The sequence below is a fragment of the Cylas formicarius genome, unplaced genomic scaffold (genome assembly GCF_029955315.1).
Source record: "Cylas formicarius isolate icCylForm1 unplaced genomic scaffold, icCylForm1.1 PGA_scaffold_5__7_contigs__length_24384050, whole genome shotgun sequence".
In the NCBI taxonomy this organism is placed as follows: Eukaryota; Metazoa; Arthropoda; class Insecta; order Coleoptera; family Brentidae; genus Cylas; species Cylas formicarius.
This window is the reverse complement of record NW_026844341.1, coordinates 22,117,413-22,136,613: the sequence shown is the minus strand read 5'-3', so window position 1 is coordinate 22,136,613 and position 19,201 is coordinate 22,117,413. Positions and strand designations below refer to the sequence as shown.

The window sequence follows — 19,201 nt, the reverse complement described above, 5'->3', positions numbered from 1 at the left end:
TCACGATAATGTACCTGCTCGCTCATCGTTGCTTGTGTCTAACTTTTTGGCCAAAAACAAAACCACAATTATGCCTCAGCCACCATATTCACCGGATATGGCCCCTGCGACTTTTTCCTGTTCCCAAAACTCAAGAAACCCATGAAAGGAAGGTGGTTTGGAACGATTGAGGATATAAAGGAAAAATCGCTTTAAGTACTCAAGACCATACCAGAAAGTGCTAGCCAGAAGTACCACGAATATTGGAAAAAACGTTGGCATAAATGTTTTATTTCTGAACGGGATTACCTTGAAGGGGACAACGGTAATTTTGATAAATAAATACTTTTTGATGAAACTTAACACACCTCGTATACATATATACTCGGAAATAAATTGTTTTTTTTTCAATTATTCTTAAAAATTGTGTGTGTGATTTTTTTTTTCAAAAATTGTTCATTCTATATATACGTATACATATATTATACATTAAACAAGTATTTTTTTCAATTAAAGGCTCGAGCTGCTCAAATTTATTTTCTAGGCATTTACCTTAGTCCACTCCTGAGCTAAATATGTTTCTATGTTTCAAGGATTTTAACGGGCTCCTTAGTTAGTGGTCATCATAGTACATTTTTATTAAATTATATCAAGCATTTTAAAACCAATTTTTGTTCTAAAACGGCATGTTTCGACCGGTATATACTGCAATTTAAACTGTATCGGGTATAAATTGCGTCAAATTCGACGGGCATCAAATTAATTTGCAGTCCATAATTGGACTATAAAAATTACTTTTATTGAGCCATTTTGGCGCAGTTTATGTGCGCCCGACCTTTGACGGCGATGGCCGTGTCGGTTTTCGTATATCCGAACCTTTTTCTTTGTATTTTCGCTCCACTTTCAGCTGTATAAATGACCGGAAAAATACGGCGTCGGGGAATTTCGAAAAATAACGACGGATCGTATTCCGCGTACTACTTAATATTTGGCCCATTAATATATAATTTTGCAAAACATATCAAAGAGTAAAATAAACTATAAAAAAGTGAAAAAATAAATATTATTTCAAATTAATCCGTTTAAGGCTAACGTAAATGAAAAATGGGATCTGTATAGCACTTTGAAGTGACTGTATTGATAATAGATTATACTACAAAATCGAACAACATGGTACACCTCCGTGATGTCTGAATGTAAATAATGTTTTGAATGGCAGTGGCAAGTGTCGAGAAATTAGTAGAGAGAAGAGCAGATGTAAGGTGATTTAATTCTGGGTTCAGTGAGTTACGTTGAAATAGTTTTACGGCTCTGTAAACAAGAGAGTTAATAACCGATGATTTTTGGTCCGGATGGTGATGTGACAATGCATTAATGTATCGGTGCGCGCGCATAGGTTTGATTTTCTTTTGAGAAGAATATCTAAGAATGGGAGGTTATTGTTAGTTTCTAATTCAGAGTGTTGGAGGGTTCCTTGACCATGAGGCCAAATAACAGAAGTATCGTCAACGTAGTGTCTTTATAATTTTGGTTTGGATGGAATGTGTCAAGAACTTTCTTCTCAAAGCCTTCTACAAATGTCTGGCCGTTAACTCTTATGTCAGCCTTCTGGTTTAAGTATAAGTTGGGTATTATGCGAATGCCCCGACGGTCCAGGCCTATATTGTTCAGTATAGCTATTAATTTATCATGCTGAACAGTATCAAATGCCTTTTCGTAATCTACGAAGCAGGCATGTACATCAACGTTCACACCCAGACACCTTGTATCTTGTACCTTGTATCAAAACCAATTTTTAAACCAAATTGAGACATACCAATGTTTTCTTCGCATTTCATGTATATTCTGGAGTGAATGATTTACAAGAACAACTTCAATACATGGCTCATTAAACTGATGGTTCGATAATCTTGCAATACCAGCAGTTAGCTTTCTTTGGCAGAGCAACGAAAGTTGATCTGAGCCACTCTTTAGGAATAACAGAAATATGAAAGCACCATCTTCCTCCAACGTTTTTATGACCCCAATCTGTATTTCGTCTGGTCCTGGTGAGAATAAAGGCATTTTTAAAGTATCCGAATCGAGTAGTAACCCCCCTGTATAGCGAGTAGACCATATTTGCATAGACGATAAATATCAGGCCCGTATGTTACAATAAACTCTTTAATCGATATGCTCGGACGTTGGACAAATGTCCCTAATTTATAATTTTGTTGCCATGTAAAACGAAATTGCAGTTAATTATGAGGGGCACGTGGCTATTACCTGTAAACTAAAATGGTTCGGAACTGAAAGTTTGCTTCCGGATACGTACAATTCGCAACTTCATAAACTCGCTATTCGAAACCGAACTAAAGTTATTACGATTACAGCCCCTACAAAAGTCAAAAAAAGTTGCAATAACGAAAATACAATGCAGACAATTTTGCCTTTTGTATGGAATTATCCTTTTTTACTATTATTTTGGTTGTTATTTATTTATGCTTATTATTAGATACTGTTAAAACAGGTATATAATGGAAACCAAAAAATAAAGCACTTTTTTTAAATTGCAACCCAATTCTGTGGTTTTTCTCTTGTAAAAATTAATATTGGCTTCTTGGGTATCGGTATTGCGTAAAGTCTTACTTTCTCCATTAAATCCTAACGGACTATTAGAATATACACGACAAATTTATGATAAATCTGTGGACGACTGAAACCGAATTCGCATTTAAAGTAAATAAAAATAAAACTAAGGGGAATAGCAATTTGCGTGCGGGAGAATTCTTCCGGATTATTCCGGAAAATCCTTCGCCGTGGGGTAGACTACGCGATGAAAAGTAGGTCAACGTATATAGGTTGGTTAGTTTTGCTTGAAGTCGCATCACATCCAAGGAGTTGCTTTTTTTAGAAGAATGTTTAATTAAAAATCATTTTAAGTTTAGTGTTAAGTGCAGCTTAACACGTAGGCTTTATTCCCTGCTTGACGCCGCACTAAAAAGAGAACAAAAAGACCTGGGGGGACTTGTGCGTTGTAAACCTGCAAAATAGTATAGATATCGGGCAGGTCCAGCACAGGCGTGTCTTAAATTTGCATAATATCCTGAAGAAACCTCTCACCGTGCTCATCTGCACCGAGATTTTCGGGAAAGAAATCTGCATGGGAGTCCAAAAACTGAATTTTCAGTGACATATTGCATCTTTATAAGCGGAAAGAAGATCTCGAATGATTTGTCGCTAGTCGTCAGCTTTAGTATTCACAAAAAAATTATGACACATATTCACAAAAGCCACCCAAGCTCCAAAAATTCCTTCTTTCAATTTTGCGTCACTGATTCGAGGAAATTTTGTTTTGAAATATTGAAAGCCTGCACCATCCTTATTCATAGCTTTTACGAGGGCAGCGCCAAAATTTCCCGGCCTGAATATGAAAGAAACAAACTAGAGTAACATTTTTTTATTATTTTTCAATATAATCCCCCTTAACTTCAATACACTTATTACATCTCTTCATAAACAACGCAATCCCTTTAAAAAAAATTCTTTTGTTTTATCTGCAAAATGAGCTAAAACTGCCTCTTTTAACTCAATTTCGTCGTTAAACCGTCGTTCACGTAAGTCCTTTGTCAAATAACCAAACAAATAATAGTCGCTGGGAGCCATATCTGGACTATAGGGAGGATGATCTATCTATTGGAACCCACACTCTAAAGTGGCAACTTGTGCAACACCAGCAGTATTTACAGGTGCATTATCGTGTAAAAGACGCACGCCTCTGGTCAGTTTTCCTCGACGTTTTACAAATATGCAGTCTCGCATTGAGAGTGGTATTAATTTCTTTAAAATCTATCAAAAGAATTCCTTCACAATCCCAAAAGATCGTGGCCATCACATTTTTTGTTGACTGGCAGACTCTGAATTTTCTTGGAGGCGCTTCCCCTTACGACGCCACTCCATCGATTCTTTTTTCGATAGAGGGTCCATAGTTTCATCTCCCGTCACAATAGTTTCTATCACAGGCTTCGGTTCCGACCCACAGAGTTCCAAAAAAGATCGCGCACACTCGACACGGCGTTGTTTTTGAATAGTCGAAAGGTTTTTAGGAACCCATCTTGCACTAACCTTACGCATGATCATGCAGGATTCGACGAACACTTGTATCAGAAAGCTTAGTAATTTCTGAGATTTCCTTGACCTTTAAACGTCGATCAGTCAATACCACCTCTTCCACAATCGCAACAATATCTTCCTTTATGACCTCCACTAGTCTCCATTCATCACAATTTTCTGGAAAACTAAGTTCTTGAAGAAGCCCGGCAGCATGATTACAATATACTAAATGATCTTCTTTCGAAAAGTAACTCGTGAAATCTTCTTGCCTTGTGAGAAACTACGAGACTCTTGTACTATGATCCAACAAATTCCACTGTTTTAATCTTGTTGTTTAAGTAAATGAGGTTTTTTTGATGGACTTGAAGATCCAGATAGAGTGTATGAAGGCAAAAATAAAACTCTATTGAGGCTGTAGACGGGCACTGGAGGTAAAGTGCTGCGAGGAATTGGTCTCTTTGCAGATGCCATGTTCGGATATATAATCTCTTTTTTTTTTCGAGGATCTTCGTGTTGATGCCATGCAGATATAACAATCATTTTTATGATTATGAAGTTCACTCCAAAGGATTGGCATTGTTAACGCCATAGATTTGTGACTATCTTCAAGCCAACCTCTCAACGTTCTTGAGCAACTGTTGTAGCATATGTCAAAATAAAGCTGATAAACTGTTTGAACAAGGTCGGTTATGGCATTTCGCTGCATTCTTAGAGTAAACTCGCCACAAATCTAGCAATAGTCTGTAGAATTCTTAGAAGTTAGAATTAAATAAATTTTATTTTCGAAAAACTTTCAAATTGTTATTTTATATTTATTGGTGCTATTCATGAAAAAATGCATGAACTCCACATAAAATACTTAACAAAAATATGCTAAACTTACCAAAATATATGATACAGAACGTAACAATTAAAAAACAAGTTTTCAGCTAACTGTTGTAACGTCACAACGAATACTGCGCAAGCGCCTCTGTACTGTAATTTGTGTGTATATACACTGTTTATGATGTTAACGCATAAAATAAAAAAAAATATATCTAAAAATCTAGACGTCCAATGGGAACATATCCAGAGCATTAAAATCTTCATATTTCAATTTTTTGAAGGAGGATTTCACTGCAGACCATTGTGATAAATAAAAATTAACAATTTCTAAGTAACAAAGAAAAAGTGTGCCCCTAGTTTTTACTTACTTTTTTATTCTTTCATTCGTTGGAATTGTTTTGCTTAAAAAATGGAAACAAACGCCCTTAGTTACGATTACGTTGCGCCTAATCCCTCAGAATAATTCCCCGGTAATGGAAAATGTCGGTCCGTGTTCTCGAGATTTAAAACAACCGTATATTCGTAATTACATATGCCCCACTCTCCACGCGCTGCCGTTAGTTAAAAGTTCCAAACTTTCGAATATTCTAATTAAAACTGTTTCGTTTCAATTAGCCCGGTCGTGTCCGATCCCCTCGTACATTAATTTCCAAAGCCCTTTATAAACATACAGTGCCAGTAATAATAGGCCAATCACGACACGCGGAAGGGGCGTCACGGTATACATGCTGACAATTTTGTCCAAAAATGCGCCAAAAGTGAAGAAGTGAAAGAAACACACAAATGTCCCTATCCTAATGGTTCATAAAAATCTATGAACGTCATATCGACCCATCATGATGACAATAATACATAATAATCATAACAATAATAATAATAATAGATTTTATTGTCAAACAGTTCACACCAATTACGGGACAATATGTAATAAAACAATCACAATAGGGATTTAGAATACAAAATACTCACATATGTGTATAGAAGAAACGAGAAGGAAAATAAAAGAGAGAAAGGAAAATGCAATAACTTCATAATATGTATATACATTAGTATGTGGCTGTATTTCTGGTTGCCTAACCTTCTCGTTTAAGTAGACATACTATAAGGTTGTTCGGAAAGTCATTTCGTTTTTTCCCGTCAGAGGACTTAATTACGTTTTTTCGAAACCAACTTCACACTTAAGCCGCATAACCATTATATGTCTTGAGAGCTGATATTGCAAGGCTTGTGTGTGAAAAAGTTCTATTAATTCTACGCAGTAGTTTTTGGTTGGTGCCCTTTTAAATGTGGAGAGCAATAAGCAGCATTTTCGTCATATTTTACTTTTTTACTTCAGAAATGGTAAAAATGCTGTCCAAGCGAGAAAAAAATTGACGGATGTGTATGGAGAAGGCGTGTTAACAGTACGCCAGTGCCAGAACTGGTTTGCACAATTTCGATCCGGCAATTTTGATGTCGAAGATGCACCACGGTCTGGAAGGCCGGTCGAAGCTGACAAAGATGCGATAAAGGCATTAGTTGATGCAAATCGGCGAATAACCACACGAGAGATCGGTGAGAGATTAAATTTGTCGAATTCGACTGTTTATGGCCATTTGAAAGGCATGGGCTTAACCTCGAAGCTCGATGTGTGGGTGCCCCGTGTCCTTACGGAGCGAAATTTGTGTCGTCGCGTTGACGTGTGTAATTCGCTCCTCAAATGTCAAGAAAATGATCCATTTTTGAAGCGGATTATTACTGGGGACGAAAAATGGGTTGTATACAACAATCTTAAACGCAAGAGGTTATGGAGCAGAAAAGATGAACCGGCTCAAAGCGTGTCAAAAGCCAACATTCACCAAAAAAAGGTGATGCTCTCCGTTTGGTGGGATGTCAAAGGAATCGTTTTTTTTGAGCTTTTGCCGGACAATACAACGATTAATTCAGAAGTCTATTGTCATCAACTGGACAAATTGAATGATTCACTTAAAGAGAAGAGGCCCGAATTAATCAACAGGAAGGGTGTAGTGTTCCACCAGGATAATGCGAGACCTCACACAAGTTTGGTCACTCGCCAAAAACTTTTACAGCTTGAATGGGACGTACTGCAACATCCACCATATTCTCCAGATCTGGCGCCTTCCGACTACTATTTGTTCCGGTCCCTGCAAAATTTTTTGGATGGCAAAACCTTTACTTCAAATGAAGATGTCAAAAACCACCTGAACCAGTTTTTTGCCAGCAAGGACCAAAACTTTTATGAGAGGGGAATTATGTTACTGCCAGAAAGATGGCAAAAGGTGTTGGACCAGAACGGCCAATATATAATTTAATAAAATATTTATTCATTATACGAAAACTGTCTTTCATGTTCCCCAAAAAAAACGAAATGACTTTCCGAACAACCCAATATATTTTTCTTCGTAAAAGTTGTTCGTATTGTTGTAAGTTGCATGTATATTTATAGGTTTAGGTTAGCTTCTTTTAAAAATATTTTTATATATGCCTAATAATGTGATAATAAATTTTAATTTCAGAAATATCTAATATTTCTTTAGGAATTTCCGGGAATAGGCCAATGACGGAACGCGAAAGGGACACGGTATGCATGGTGACAATTTTTTCAGTACAATTCGTATACCATGAAAGGCACAATACCGGTTGAATCCACCAAAAGTGCACTGGTCAATTGACCTTGTTCTTAATTGACTAGTCAAAAATGTTTTAAATTACATCTTGCAATTGTAGAGCGTTATGTATCATTACTTAATAATAATATGTATTTTAAAATAAATTATTATGCGTTTGTGATGTCCAATTTACCTATAACCCTCTTCAAGTTATATCCCAATACGTTACTTGACGATTCGTGGGATCGCAATAAGAATATCGACTCTAGTTGGTTCAGAGAACGACGTGACGGCGATGTAACGCACAATATTAATGAACGTTACTAAATAAATATGTTTTATGGTACTTTTAAAATTATTTCGGTCAATCGATCGAGCAATTCAATAACTACATAATACAAAATATCAGTTGCTCTTGATATTTTGCTCCCAAAAAATGCTACTATCTGAGATGCTGTAGAGCAGTGGAAACATTTACTACATATCTTCGAGAATGTTGTAGAATTACCTTTATCAAAAATACAAAAAGTTCAGGATCGATATAAGCATGCACTCATCATTTCATTTTATAGCCTATATGCTCCATTAACGATGGTCAAATGTCCACAATGAGGCAGTTTTATGTGCAACAATAACAACTTAAGATGGACGAGCGCTTCTTTACGAAACCATTGCGACAGATAACTTCGGAGGAAAAGACGTACTCAAAAGTTAAATTTACGGCTGCTCTGCACATATTTTGAATTTACTGTGCAAAGACTTACAAATAGCAGATGTCAAAGAACATGTAGTAAAAAATGTTAAGTATTTTCGCGATAACCATCTGGCTAGATCGAAACTCGGTCAAGCAGGAACCAACGCTTTAGTCCTTCCAAAGTGTAAACGTAAATGGACTACAGTGGTGGACATCACAAAATGATGTGCCAGACATTGCGAAACAGCTACCAATAATAAAACAGTTTCTGTGCGCAACTTTACTACGAAAATGCAGAAGAATTGTTACTGTTATTATGTTATTTGTCTTATTTTTTTACAGAGTTGTATGTTTGCAGAACGCCTACGCACACAGGCCGATGCCTTAATGCATTGTCACATCACCATCCGGCCCAAAAATCATCGGTTATCAACTCTCTTGTTTACAGAGCCGTTAAACTGTCTCAGCCCGAGTCACTGAAAACAGAATTAAAACACCTTACCTCTGCTCTTCTCTCTAATAATTTCCACATAAAAGATATTAAGCGTTCCTTCCAATAGCAATGAGGCCGAAAGCAATCCTACACTTGCCACTGTGGTCGTTCCTTACATTCAAAACATCACTGACCACATATCAAAAGTTCTAAAGAAGTATAACGTCAAAACCAGATTTACCACTTGTCCAAAAATCTTTCAACATCTGCGGTCGGTCAAAGACAAAATTCCATTTGAAATGCATTTGAAACAATCTTAACCGCGAATCAGGTCTCTACCTGTCACCAATTTGTCACCTTCCGAGATTGCGTTTATGCCCCTCATTTAGCTCCGCCCCCTCAAACAATATATAAGCAGGTACAGAGTAAAATACGAGTCAATTTCAATCAAGCTTTGAAGAAGCCAACAGGATAATTGGCGAAACGAGTTGTGTTTTACTTTTTATTTGTGATAATATTTTTACGTCGTGCTTTTTGTGTTGGCCTCAATAAAAAAAGATTTAAAAAAATAGGAGTTTAATTTAAATCCTGATTTTAAATGAAGAAAATCAAGTGATTTAAGTCATAATTTTAATCGTGATTTCAATCAGCCCCACCCTGCTTTTAGCCGTCGATTAAGAAAAAGGATAAAATATTTTTCTTTTTTAAAATTAAATATTATTTAATTAAAGGCTAATATGTCGGAAATACGTACCTTGAATGCGTTCCTGTACTTGTTAGACATGATGTGGTAGAGTAGCGGGTTAATGCAGGTGGACAGGAAGTACAAAACTCCCGAGGTGTACATCAAGTACAGATACATTTGCAGGTACGTGTTCTGGGCTTCCGGTGACGCGCCCGATAGGTACACAGCGAACAGCCGTTGAGCATGAAACGGGGCCCAACATATGAAGAAGGCTGCCACCACAGCAACTGAGAACAAATAACATACTTTGCAAACTACCCGATTCAGTTTTTTTTTTCAAAGAAACTTGCACTGGCTACTGTAATACCTTTTACAAAACCTGTCACCAATATGGGAATCAGTCATCCGAGATTGTGTTTATGCCCCTCATTTAGCTGCGCCCCCCTCAAACAACATATAAGCAGGTACAGGGTAAAATACGAGTCAGTTTCAGTCAAGCTCTGAGGAAGCCAACGGGATGATTGACGAGTCAGCAAGTTCGACGCAGGAGGAATCCAGAAGTTTTGTAAATAGTACACAATTCAGTAGCACATTTGCGATTGCCAATGCGGGCGATGCTTTTCGACCCAACCCCACCACACCCCTAATTTTTCACCAAAATAAATAAAAACTAAAAGATCAGATTTTCAGGAAATTATATATTATGACATGAGAATTGTTTCGGCAACACCGTGTCTTTATCAAATGTAATATTTACAAACTACCTGCTACTATATATACCGAAAAATGAACATGAAACCTTAATTAAAGTTGTTGTGAGAAATTAAGTTCAATAAAGGAGAGGTATTTAAATCTAATTGATCGTTAACATTTGAATGTCTCATTTTGTTAATCTCCATGGCTTCCAATAAATTTAATTTTCTACTTTTTGTGGCTGTATGTAAAATATCAAAATTGTCGTCAAAAATGTGTTTTTCTGTGTTTAAGTGTGTAGCACAATTAGAATCTAGACTATTGTTTTTAAACGCTCTTATATGTTCGTTAATGCATTTCTCGAAGGATCTACCTGTTTGTCCAATATAAATTTTAGGACAAGATTCACATGTCAACCTGTAGACACCTGATTTTTGGAATTTTGGACATTTCGTTTTGTTGTTTTTTAAATATTTTCCTATTGTGTTGTTATTTCTGCTATTTTTAAACCACATTTTGACAAATGTTTTGAAACTTTTTCGCTAGGTTCTCCTATGTATGTAATTGTTTTAAATTGTTCGCGTTCTGTATTAGGTTTCGGATGAATAGAGTTTACTGTAGTCTGTATTTGTTTTTTATTTATAATTTTATCTATAATGGACGGATTGTAGCCTTTATTCAGTGCAATTTGTTTAATGATATTAAGTTCTTTTTTGTAATTTTCTGTCGAGAGTGACGTATTAAGAAGTCTGTGTATAAAAGAGTTAAATGCAGCCATTTTACGTGTATAAGGGTGATTTGAACTGTTATGTATGACTGTGTCCGTGTGTGAAGGTTTATGATATATTGAAAAATCTAATTTGTTTTGCGCTTTTGTAAAAGTTAAGTCTAAAAAATTAATAGAGTTATCCTGGTCAATCTCGATAGTGAATTTTATACGATTATGTAATTTAAAAAAGAATTCAATTGTCTGACCGTTCCAACAAAGCAAGCAAAGATATCATCCACGTATCTATACCACCATAAAAAACTTTTACTTAAAGGATGTTCTAGTATGATATTTTACAAATTATCCATAAAAATCTCGGCTAACAAAGGACTAAGTGGATTTCCCATAATCAAACCTTCTTTAGAGATATAAATCTGTCCATTAAATTCAAAATAATTTTGGTACTAAAGATACTATTAAGCAATCTAATAAATCTTGTTTCACCAATGGGTTAACCTGTTTCCGAGTTAGGGTAAAATCTACTAAATCTATCACATCCATAGGTGGAATACTGGGAAATAAGTTTTGTACATCAAAAGACAATAGAGTTGCGTCAGAAGGGATTTTGATATCTTCAATTTTCTTGATTAATTTAAAAGAATTTCTTATTGCAAATTTTGGTTTAAAATATGTGTGGAACTTTAAAATATTTACTAATTTTGTAGAGAGTTTAACAGCTTTAGCTCTTACATAAGACACGACTGGTCTAATGGGCATATACTAAAGAATATAATTTAGGCGGTTGTGGATTCATAATTGTTAAAAAATATTTGTTTTTGTCACTAGAGATATTCAACTGTATTGCTTAACGATCAATTAGATTTAAATACCTCTCCTTTATTGAATTTAAATTCTCGCAACAACATTAATGAAAGTTTTATGGTCATTTTTCGGTATATTTAGTAGCAGGTAGTTTGTAAATATTAAATTTGATAAAGACACGGTGTTGTCGACACAATTGTCATGTCATAATATAAAATTTCGTGAAAATCTGAACTTTTAGTTGTTATTTATTTTGATAAATGGATTTTCATCAAGTAAAAGCCACCTCAGTTCAATAATTTTTCACTATTTATTATCAAGGCCGATTAATTCTCCACTTAAATGCTGTAAAATTGTCGTTGTTTTTTCGAAAATTTAATGTGATATGTGATCAGATGATGGAATTATTTTTGCAATAAACCTATTTTGTTTGTTTATTTTTTCGTTGCGGATTGCGAACGGCTGTGGGAAAATAAAATACCGCGCTGCCGTAATTTCGCATGGAATAAACACGTGCCCCCTTCTCACCCCCTACCCTCCTCCCGTGCTCCGGTTTAACCGTCCCAGAAAAACCATATAACGTACGTACGTCCGTGTATTTCTAACAATTTATCCCGGAAGATCTACACATATAGAGAAACACAGAGAATAGTTCCCGAATTTTCTTCTGTCTGATTTGCTTAACTTCTTAGCTTTTTTTTTCTCAACCGTTTCTCCTAACATGTACGCAGAACAACCACATTTTTCGGCTCTTTTCATTATACATAGAACGCAACAAAGAAGGGAAGAGGAAGAAAATTTTCAAAAAAAATCTATTGGCCTTTATTTGAACGTGCATTCTCAAAAGTGTAATTTTCTAACATTTTTTAACATAATAAATAAAACAAAGTTTAGGGCTGAAGCCCCAGAAGTTGATGAAATTCTAATAATTTGAATCGTGTTCAGAGTGTCGGTTTAAAGGGGGTGCGAAAATTAACGACCGTGTTTGTGCACATATTACGGTTGCGACGACGTTGGAATTGATATTTTTCCTGCCACGCGCGCAAGCCCCCTTGCAATTAGGATGGGCAAGCGTCTCCTAGAAAACTTCAGTTTTCATAACTTGCAATTAATTTTTTTCCCTCGACCGAGCGCAGTTTAAATTAAAAAATCCATCCGCGCCCGCGTTTTGAGACGATTACATGGCATTTTCCGGAAAAATATACGTGGTGTTTTTTAATAAGTGTTCCAGTTCACTCTCCTATATTTTTCATCCAAAATCATGTTAATGAAAAATGTCTTTTCAAAAACGAAGCCCTTACGGATCGTTGTTTACATGCTAAAATTTTAAAATTTGGATCGATGTTGCAGTGGTTCCAACAGCAACGTCTTAAAAATGTACCACTCTCTGGACCGATGGCAAAACTAAAAGCAGGAAAGTTTGGTGAACAGCTTGGCATTATCGATTTCAAGGCTTCGGAAGGATGGCTGGGAAATTATGTCGACAGACACGTCACTAATGATTGGCTGGAGAAGACGTGGTAGAAAAGTAACCTGCTGACGATATTTTTAATACTGACGAAACTGGTATTTTTTATAAAATGACACCAGATAAAACTCTTAAATTTCGAACCGAAAAGTGTGTGTGTGGAAAACTTTCTAAAGAGCGTATAACAGTGGTAGTAGTGAGTTAGTAGTTAGTTAGTGAGAAAGAGCACCAGGAAGAAGAAGAAGATGAAGAAGTTGATCTGGGACTACCACCAACCATTCAAACGAAAAAAAAAACAGTCCCTTCAATTTCGCTATATAGAGTTTCGACTATAGTTAGAAATATTTACCATGTACAAGTTTGGTTAAACTCGAAAAGTAGTAGAATTTCCAAGCACTGAGACGAGAATGCTCGGTAGCTCCTGCACTGAAAAGAAAAAAAAACAGATCGGATGTGTGGTTTGATAGCGAGAGAAAGGGACTTTAAAAAGCAACTTAAAGCAACACAGAGAGACCTGGGTACATGAATATTGGTGCAACCACATTAAATATTTAGAAGTGACGCTTTCCAAGAACAGAAACGAACGATATTCAAGTCATTTGTTGAATGAATATGGATTCATGAATCGGAAACCTGGGAGTAAACAAAACGGGACAAAACACGAGTGTGGATTAAAAAAGTAATAGACCATCTAAGAAATGAGCAAATCAAAGTGCAAATGGGTATAACCCCATTCTGGGACCATCGATATCTTTAGAGAATGGATGAATAAATGGATTTGGATCCCTCCAGAAAGAAAGAGGTGGAGGACATAGGGAGAACCCTCGCGAATGTTCTTATTACATTAATAATAGAAATTGATCCGATAATTGGAATTTTTTTTCCGTGGCCGCAGATGGATAATCACGGCAATTGTATTTCGCCTTCAGCTCGGTTAATTAAAAATAAATCCCCCGTAATCGTTTTAATTCGGCAGAAAGGAAGCCCACAACGGACGCAACGAGATTAACGTCCTAATCGATCCTCACAACAGACGTGATTTTTCTTTTGTTTTTGAAAATTTGTTTTCGCAGCATACGCGATCGCCGAGATAATTTTTCATCGTGTCTAATTAGCGGGCGGGCACCTGTGCAGAGACGTCCGTCGAAATCGTCCGAGGCAGACTCGGGCAGGACATCGGACGACATTTCCCAATTAATTTGATACGAAACGAGCACAAACCGTTAATTAATGGACATCTGGCAATATTCCGAGTCGGGATCCGTCCCCGCCACTGTCTTCGACACGAACCGAAAGTAAAACAGTCGCTCATGAAGGCGTGGTTGTTGAGCGACTACTTCGCTGATGCGTGCGTAACATGCGAATTGCAAAGTACTTTTGATATATGGAGAATTTTTTCCAAAAAGACACTTTGAGTGTTCAGATTTATTCATTGGTCTCTCATATTGGTCATTCAAGATTTGGATAGGGAGAGTTAGCTGTTCGCTTGTCTATGTGACTACTTCTATAGTTATAGAGCACATCGGCTTACCACGTGTCTACTACTCGTATCACGCTTAGATGCCTCTTAAGACAGTGGCCCATCACTAGACCTTCCTTTTGTAGCTTAGTAGGTCTGCTTGAAATTTGGACAATGGGCTTATGAGGAATTCCTTGGCCTGTCCTTCACCATTGCCCGGATTCTTTTTCCGTCCATTTTTCGATGGCTGGTTTTGCACACATTCTGGTTCAATAATAACAGTTTTCAGTGTCTTTAAAACATGTTACAGGATGGCTTTTAAATGGGGCAAGTTCATAGCGCACAGCTTGAATCAGCTTTTTATTTAAAAAAGGGGCAGTTTCCTGTCTTAAAGAGGCCTTTGCTTTTCTATCGTGCTCGTGCGGACCACTATGGAACTTTCGCAAAATCGATGTACAAAATACAATACAAAAATTTGTATAAAAGCGATTTCCATTGACATTTTTTCAAATATCTCGCGTACCCTGTATGATAGATGAAGCCTACATTCAAGTTATGATACTATTTAAACCAAACTATCCTATTTTTGTAGTTTTTCATTTTGCAGCTAATAATTTACCCATAAAAACGCCAATTTTCAGAATCATTTTGTACATAATCCAAAAAATGACCGAATTAAAAGTTATAGCCCTGGACCGCCCACGTTTCCTGGTATAAGAATTTTTCCAATAAAATAAATGATTTTCGAAAAAATGTTAATACAAAAAACATAGCTCTTGATGTGGCCTTCATTATTGTATAAACTAAATACAAATATTTTTCAAGAATTTTGATTTACTGCTAGTAATTCAATGACGAAAGGAACAATTATCAGAGTCTTTTGGATTTTTGTCCATAATTGAAAATCCCTGTATATAATCGAAAAAATGGCAAAAATAAAAGTTATAGTTCTGGATCTTCCGCGTTTTTTGGTTCAAGTAAATTGCCGATCGGGTGAATAGTTTTAGAGAAAATATTTTTTTTCTGGAAGCCAAAATCTCTCAAAACTTTTTTTCCAATATTTTAAAAAAATACATTTCGACATTTGATGGCTCCCAGTTTCATCGCTTTAAATGTAAGTGTGGACTTCTACCTCTCTGCAAAATGTGGAATTGCTAACTGCAAATTTAGGACACTTATTACGTTTTTTCAACCTTTATTGCCATGTAAAAGAAAGTGATATCTGAAACACAGTCCTTTAATGGTCGCCAATTTTCAATAATACTGAGACCCATTTTTCAGATTGTTCTAATTTGCGGGGCACCCTGTACATTTTTGAAAAAATGTCAAGAATAAAAGTTTATGGAGCCAAATCTTCTGCCTGTTGTCGTTCAGGAATTTTTTCGGTTTCCTAAACGGTTTTCAAGAAATGATCTTTTCCTTAGACCCTTGCAAACGCAGACCCCCCAATTTCAATAGATTCCGTCACTGAACAAAGCTTCATGTGTGTGAAAATTTGAAGTCGATAGCTTCAACTTTCGGACACGTAGCAATGGCCAAAAAGAGCAGAAAAACGAAAAAAAAAGATGGTCGCCAATGTCCGATCGCCGCCATTTATCTTATATCTTATGCACCTTGTGGACTGTAAAAAAGGAGCAAAATTTGAAGCGTGTAGATCAACCGTTAAGAAGTTATCGTCGAAAAACCCTGGAACAGAACAGTGAGGAGCGAAAGTAACAAGCTTGTACAATATTCGTTTTATTCTTTTTATATTAATTAAAAATTACATAAACATGAAATCTCAAATCAATATACAATGCTACTATGGATAACAATACGTTATTTTTTCTAAATTGTCCAATTTTTTGAAGTCGGTGTTCGTCACCTTCAGTTATATCAAATTGTTTCCAATGGTTTTTGTACATTTCCGTCTTTCTCTCGTCCGGTACGAAATGTCGTTGGGGATATAAGTATAAGCACGTCAGCGATCGGGTGGAAGAATTTCCGATAGACGTCCACGATTGGCATTTTCGGTGACGTGGCTTAACGAGATGAAAAATACATTTTCCGGACCGGTCGTGCGCCCGCAAGATAAATTTATCCAACACGAATAAAAAGTTATATACAACCCTGTCTGCTATATATATATATATATATATATATATATATATATATATATATATATATATATATATATATATATATATATATATATATATATATATATATATATATATATATATATATGCTATATATATATATATATATATATATATATATATATATATATATATATATATATATATATATATATATATATATATATATATATATATATATATATATATATATATATATATATATATACAGGGTTTTTCACTTAAAACTCCGCATGCCAATAAGTCCAAAACGAAAAGAAATATTTAATTTATGTAAAAAGTAGTCAAAGTGTGGGGTCAAGTAGATATTTCCTAAAGTTTAAAAAATTCGACGTCTGCAAAGAGCTGGGCGTCGCGACGCGTCGAAAAATTATTCGATTGCAGAGACTTTGGAAATACGCGCATACAAAAGTACATATTATTTAAAAACTTTTTTGTTATTTACTCAAACTTATTTACTTTACCCGTTTCTAAGTTATACCGATTTAAAGTAAACATTTCTTGATTAATAAAAAATGTGATTAACGCTTATTTTTACAATTATGCCATGAATGTTAGTTACTATGGCAACCATTGTTAACGCAGTTGTTTTAAGTGCAATTACAAACAATAGATTTCAACTATTTTAGTATGATTTTATTTATTATTTTGTATCGATTTAGTTCTGATAACATGATAAATAAATGAAAAAACAGTAAAATACCTACAAGTTAATAACCAAAATTATTATTGCAATTAACTACATAATAAGACATTTCAAAAATTTTGTTCAAAATTATGTCCATTTGCTGGAACACAACTATCAAAAACTTTTAACAGATGGGCTTGGGTCACTTGTAGGAGAGTCCTTCTTGTGATAGCGGCACACGCTGCACTAATTTTGTTAATGAGATCAGCCATATCTTCGATAGGTTCTTCATAGATAACGTTTTTTAGGTAGCCCCAAAGAAATTAATCTGGTGGTGTAATGTCCGGGGACCTCGCCGGCCACCTTACCGGTCCATTAGTACCAAACCATCTATTGGGATATTCTCGGTTCAAATACCTCGTTACTATTTGGGCATTATGTGCAGGCGCTCCATCCTGCTGTAGCCACATATTCATTCTAGTGTCAAGAGGCACTTCTTCTAATAGTTCCGGAAGTGTAGTTTGAAGAAATCTTAAATAGCGATCTGCATTTAAAGTTCCTTCGTAAAAGTAAGGTCCAATAAGGAATCCATTTAATATGCCGCACCAAACATTGATACTAAAAATTCGTTGGTTACCTCTTTCTGTAATCCAACGAGGATGATTTTCGGACCAAAAACGATAGTTGTGTCTGTTAACGATTCCATTATTTTGAAATCGACTTTCGTCGCTCCATAAAATTTTCGAGAGAAAATTTGCATCTTGGCTATACAAATCGGACAATGTCGCTAAGAAATACATTCTTCAAGCATAATCGCCTGGTTCTAGTTTATGAACTAGTTTACATTTGTACGGGTGAAAAGAGTTTCTGTGTAGAATTCTCCACGAAGAACTTATGGTAACACCGGTATTTTCTTTTATCTCTTATAGGGATATCTTGGAGTTATTATCAACCTGCTGAATTACAGCAGCAGTATTTTCATCATTTGTAGCCGTCCTGTTCCTATCTCTTTTAGGTTTCATGAAGCTGCCATATTCTCTTAAGTTTTTACATAAACTTGAAAAGGTTTTTGCATCGGGGACTCTTCTATGCGGATAACGCCGTGCGTAAACTCTTTTTACTTCTCTACAATTGCATCTGCATTCTCCAAACACCAGTAACATGTCTACTTTTTCCTCATTGCTAAATTGCACCATTTTCACATAATAATTCTTAGTTTTTTTTTAACCGAACAAATTTGGATATTTCTCGTGACAAAATGTGACAATTTTTTGATACAGCAATAACAACTTACGTTTGTAATTGCACTTAAAACAACTGCGATAACAATGGTTGTCATAGTAACTAACATTCATGGCATAATTGTAAAAATAAGCGTTAATCACATTTTTTATTAATCAAGAAATGTTTACTTTAAATCGGTATAACTTAGAAACGGGTAAAGTAAATAAGTTTGAGTAAATAACAAAAAAGTTTTTAAATAATATGTACTTTTGTATGCGCGTATTTCCAAAGTCTCTGCAATCGAATAATTTTTCGACGCGTCGCGACGCCCAGCTCTTTGCAGGCGCCGAATGTTTTAAACTTTAGGAAATATCTACTTGACCCCCCACTTTGACTACTTTTTACATAAATTAAATATTTCTTTTCGTTTTGGACTTATTGGCGTGCGGAGTTTTAAGTGAAAAACCCTGTATATATATATATATATATATATATATATATATATATATATATATATATATATATATATATATATATATATATATATATATATATATATATATATATATATATATATATATATATATATATATATAACATAACATATATATAATATATAATAACGTATAATTGACGAAACCTGAAACTCTCTCTCGACACAGTTTAGGATAGTGTTCATATCACATCTTTAAATGTTTTTCATTTATCGCCAAGAATTCACCCACAAAACCGGAAATTTCTAG

General features: G+C 35.3%; 1 protein-coding gene across 1 annotated transcript in view; it reads right to left on the bottom strand.

Moving 5' to 3' along the window:
• LOC132702586 (pyrokinin-1 receptor-like) overlaps nt 1–19,201 on the bottom strand; it is an 83,760-nt gene that overhangs the window by 3,127 nt on the left and 61,432 nt on the right. Inside the window, exon 5 of the mRNA XM_060671330.1 lies at nt 9,387–9,604. Coding sequence (XP_060527313.1) covers nt 9,387–9,604 — 218 coding nt within the window. The remainder of the gene's footprint in view (nt 1–9,386; nt 9,605–19,201) is intronic.